The 5,260-nt window shown below is 37.1% G+C and overlaps 1 protein-coding gene across 1 annotated transcript; it reads left to right on the plus strand.

The window, feature by feature from the left end:
- Nucleotides 1–1,090: 1,090 nt before the first annotated feature.
- On the plus strand, nt 1,091–4,974 carry LOC134665975 (translation initiation factor eIF2B subunit gamma). The gene is made up of 4 exons (XM_063523034.1): nt 1,091–1,447; nt 1,776–2,602; nt 3,326–3,555; nt 4,783–4,974. The coding sequence occupies exons 1-4, from the start codon at nt 1,288–1,290 to the stop codon at nt 4,943–4,945; spliced, it is 1,380 nt and encodes a 459-aa protein (XP_063379104.1). The 5' UTR covers nt 1,091–1,287; the 3' UTR covers nt 4,946–4,974.
- The last annotated feature ends 286 nt before the right edge of the window (nt 4,975–5,260 follow it).

Consider the following 5,260-nt stretch of genomic DNA (forward strand, 5'->3'; position numbering starts at 1 on the left):
TCTAACTTGTATTCATTCATACATTTCTTCACGGTTAATTAATACGCTTTCCAGATGCGTTATGACTCGGTTCCTTCTGAACCCACTAAAGGTGTATAAATTTCACTCTGGCTGCTTGAACAGCCGTTGCTCCGCATTTAGCACATTTTCTATGTGCATTGCTGTAATCTATGTAGGTACAGACTTACAGTCTTAAGTGGTTGCACCGCTACGTTGTATTTATTATTTAAAGATTTAATAAATAAAATTTTCGTTATGAACTTTAACCACAGCAGTTGGACAGAGTCATTGACAAATATATTTTTTTATTATGGTGGGTAGACGTACCTACCCTCCATATATTTTATGAATATTGATAAAGACAGTTGGAAGCAAATATTCATTATAAAACTTAATCGCGTGTAATTAAGTTTTAAGCGTTTTAAGTCCCGTTTTATGATTAATTATGTATAAAATTCGTGATAATTTAAATCAGAGTTGGGAGCAATGTTGCTGTAGTAAAATGTTTTTATTTTTATTACTCGCAACTTTTTCTAGGAAGCCAACGCACACATAGAAGCTTCAGGCGTACACATGCGCAATTATTTGGGGACATAACTTTCTTAGGAAGTGAACAGGCCTTGAACTATACCTAATAATATTTTTCATCACACTTGCTCGGAAAAGATGTATTTACACGTAGGGCTTGCGGGCGGGAAATTGAAATTTTCGCCCTAGGGCGGAAAAAATCTTTTCCGAGCAAGTGTGATGAAAAACACTTATTTACACGTAGGGCTTGCGGGCGGGAAATTGAAATTTTCGCCCTAGGGCGGAAAAGTGTTTTATACAGAAGTTTGTTTTTATTAATTCTCCTTTTTTTCCTTACAAGTGTGATGAAAAACATTGTGTGTGCCACGGGCGGTAAAGAAATTCCGAACTCGTGAACATTTTAAGCCCTCGCTTCGCGTCGGGCTTAAAATTGACACTCGTTCGTAATTTCTTATTTCCCGCCCTTAATACACAATGTACTATTACTGCAGAATCAGAACGCACAGCGCACGCTAAAATGTCAGTGTCACTACTGTCACTGTGTCTGTGTCAGTGATGTCAGTCACTACACGTACTTATTGTTATTTGTTGAAAGTGGGTTTTAGCGTTTTCAGCAATACAAATTAACATATATTTCTTTGCTATTAATAATCTAAAGAAAATTTGCACATGCCATATATTTATAACATATTAACATTTACTAGCACCAAAATAAAGTTGTTTTAATACATAACCTATAAGAAGTGATTTCGTGTGAAAATGCACAAGAATCCAGAATTTCAAGCTGTAGTCTTGGCAGCGGGCAGAGGTTCTCGGCTGCCGGACGTTGGTGGGTCTGTCTCGAAATGCCTACTCCCAGTTGGACCGTATCCGGTGCTTTGGTATTCTTTGCATTTGTTGGAGAAAATGGGCTTCCAAGGTAAAATCGTATAAGAACATATTTTAATGCAAATGAAATAACGCATGAGTATTTTATATTACACAACCAATTTACTTGTATACCTAATGTTATTATTACTTAAGCATGTTTCATAACTTTTCAGTATATTACACATATTGCATATTCCTTGCAATATACTATGATCAAATCAGCTAAATTAATGTTTAAGAATACTGTCCCACAAAACACACGGTGTATTTTTAAAATTCAGCTTCAATTGAATGGTATAAAATTATCTTTGAATAATATTTCCATTTAAATTAGCAGTACAGAATATTGTCTCACCAATTTGCATTCTCCATTACAGAAACATTAATTGTGGTGCTGGATGAAGACAATTCCAACATCCTCAATGCTTTAGAAAGGTGCCCGCTAAAGATTAAATATGAACTCATAGTAATACCGTCTGATGATGACTGGGGCACAGCGGACACCCTTAAACACATCAACAGTAGAGTTGTCACAGACCTCTTGGTTATCTCCGGAGATCTCATCACTAATATAAATCTCAATGAAGTGCTAAACCTGTACAGAAAGCACGATGCAGCACTTACAGCACTATATTTCAACAATGGTCCTGAAGAGTGGATTGAACTGCCGGGTCCTAAAACTAAGGCTAAGCCTGACAGAGACCTAGTTTGCATAGATAAAGAAACCCAGAGACTTGTTTTTGTAGCCAGTGCGAGTGACTTTGAAGATAATGTCACTTTACCGAGACTCATTATAAAAAAATTCAATTCAATAAGCATGTACAGCAGGCTGCTGGATGCCCATGTCTATGTGATGAAGCACTGGGTTGTAAATTACTTAGTAGAGGCTGATAAGTTTATATCGCTAAAGGGGGAACTGGTACCGCACATTGTTAAGAAACAACTAAGCAAGCCAAAAAATCCATCGGATAAAAAGGGATTTTCTGAGAAAAACCTTGATATTTCGAAGGATATCTTCGACTATGCAGTGGAGCATGGCTACGAGAGCCAGATCCGAGAGATGTCCCATTACAATGACCATGAGCTCGGAACAAAAGGTGTATATTATAATGACCTACTCAGATGCTATGCACATATTGCAGAGAAGAATACTTATGGTATTCGTGTTAACACACTTTCAGCTTTTTATTTATCAAACAGTAAGGTATGTGCATTAATATTTTAAGATTTTTAATATCATATAACCCAGTTGTTTAAATCTGGTTTTCACTGACTACACATAATAAATAGAATAAATTAACCAATAGAATATTAGAGCAATTCCCAAAAAATTTGTAAATTTCGATTTGTATAAAAATTGGTATGCTAGTATAGTACATGAAGCTGAACAACTTCCACCATATTTCCCAAAATGTCCCAGAAAGTTTCTAAGAAACATTCCTTTTTTGTTACCAGATTTCCTTACACATTTGGTAACAAAAAAGGAATGTTGAAGCACAAGGCAATGACATTGGGAACAAATATACATGCTCATCATATGTTTAAATAGCCTTACCAGGATTCAAAATTCAATCCCAGGACAAATAATTGCAGGCAAACTCACAATAAAGTAGACATAAGTGAACTTATGCCTTTATAAGGCAGAGGGAATTTTGGGTATTTCCCAAAATGATTTTGAACTTTGTTTCAAAGTGTTAGGGATCAATTTTACATAATTTTTGACAAGTGTATGCCTTATAAAGGGTTTATCTTAAGAACTAAGATGAGATGTAGCCATGGGTGTTATTCCACCTGTCCAATGTCATTGCGTCTCACTCTCTCATACAACAAAATGTGAGACAGAATACACATTGGACATGAACAAAGAAATTAGATAGTTTGAAATTGAAATACCACCCTATTTAAGTTAGTGTTTCTTTAATTTCAGATACTCTCAAAATGGGAAGAGCTGACTGGTTCTCCTTTAACAGAAAGATTCTATCCAACAAGTGAAGTTAAAACGAGGCAGATAGATGAAACCTCCATAGTCGGAGACAAGAGTGTTGTCAGCGAGAAGACTTCAATCAAAAACACCATTATTGGGGCCAACTGTACTATTGATAACAAAGTTAGATTGACTAACTGTATATTGATGAATAATGTTGTAATAAAAGAAAGGTGAGTAGTATTGTACACATTTTTATTAGTTAGACAAGTTACCCTTTGCGGTTGAAAGAAATATTTGTGTCACTTTCAAACAAGCCTGCCTATAGTGATTATGAAGCAGAAGTAGTTAATATGTTACAGTTTTGCCACCATACAATATGAAACTGATCTGGGTGCGTAGCTAACATGCCAATCGCTCTGTAGCAAACGAAAAGCAATTGTCACTATCGCACTTATGTGGAAGGTTGATAGAGAGACACAAAGTGTTTCATTATCGTATCGCAAGCAACTGTCACCTTAACTAGGCACTCAGGACGCTTATAATTTCGTAAAGTAAAATTTGATTTTCTTCAGGCCAATCCAATAATCAAGTTTTAGTTTACAAAGACAAACATGTTTTACATTATTAACTAGAGTCACACACAACGCATCTTTTTCACTATCTGACATATATGCCATGGTCAATAATGTAAAACAGCGGTCGGCAACAAGCGGCCCGCGAAGATTTCACTTGCGGCCCGCGAGCCTTCCATGGCTATTTTGTATGTAATATTGACAAATGACAATATCTGATAAATTCATAAATATTAACAAAGTGCGGCCTGCGTCAACTTCGGTAACTACTATTTGGCCCTTGGCTGCTAAAAGGTTGCGACGTCTGATGTAAAACATAGAAGATATTTCGATAAGTTGAAATTATCCCGCAGTCGAAATTACCTTACATAAATTACCTACTTTTTTTGGCAATTCAACTTTCACTTTGGCAGGACATTTAGGCAGGTATAATTTCAATACAGCTATCTCCAGTGATGTTTGGCAGTCTTGAAATACTGCAACATACAAATTGCCTAATTATCTAATTATCTTGTACAAAAAAACTCGATCTCCTCTTGAAGAAGTTGAAGAAACTGTTTGCTGTGCCCTACAGGGTGTCATGTTGTACACAATTCTATGTAATAGCACAGAATAAATAATAGTACTACGTACAGAAGACTCACTCCCTAACAAAACGCGTCAGTTACGATCAGCACAGATATGGCCGCTAGGTGGCGACAGGGCCACGCGCGGCTTATGGCAAACCCCAAAATTGGGGCCAAACAGATGTACTTTTAGCTACCTGTAGCATAGCGACGAAATCGCGGAGTGAGCCACGCCTGGTAATAGGTTAAGATACAATGTGATATGCAATAAAGATGAGTATGAGTATGCCTTGACCATGTTCATTACGTTTCTTTCCAGTTGCGTCCTCCAAGACTGCGTTGTGTACACAGGCGCCAATATAGAGCCCGGCTGCAACCTAACATACTGCCTCGTCGGCCCCCACCACATCGTACCCGAGGCCACCATCAGCAACCACCAGATCCTTACCGAAACTACTGACAATATGATTACGCTTGGTTAGATTTTGGAATTATATTTGTTATATAGTAACGGTTTTTTTTTTGTAAGGTGTTAAAAAAATTCACGGTCCACCTTCGATTCCATAGAGGCTATGCTATGAACGCCTGAAACTCGTACCCGAAATTGTCAATTTTATACTATAACAAAGTCGGCTATTAGCAATCTGACCGACTAGCATGAGTTGCGTTCTTGCGCACGAGGAGCATTCCATGAAATTGTCTACCGTTTGTCCCGTACAGACGCGAAATTTCTGAAGATTTGCAGAGTTTTCTATGACAAATGGTTAAAAATATGCACAGAAAAATAATCGCCTGCT

Source organism: Cydia fagiglandana, chromosome 7, assembly GCF_963556715.1.
Source record: "Cydia fagiglandana chromosome 7, ilCydFagi1.1, whole genome shotgun sequence".
Lineage (NCBI taxonomy): Eukaryota > Metazoa > Arthropoda > Insecta > Lepidoptera > Tortricidae > Cydia > Cydia fagiglandana.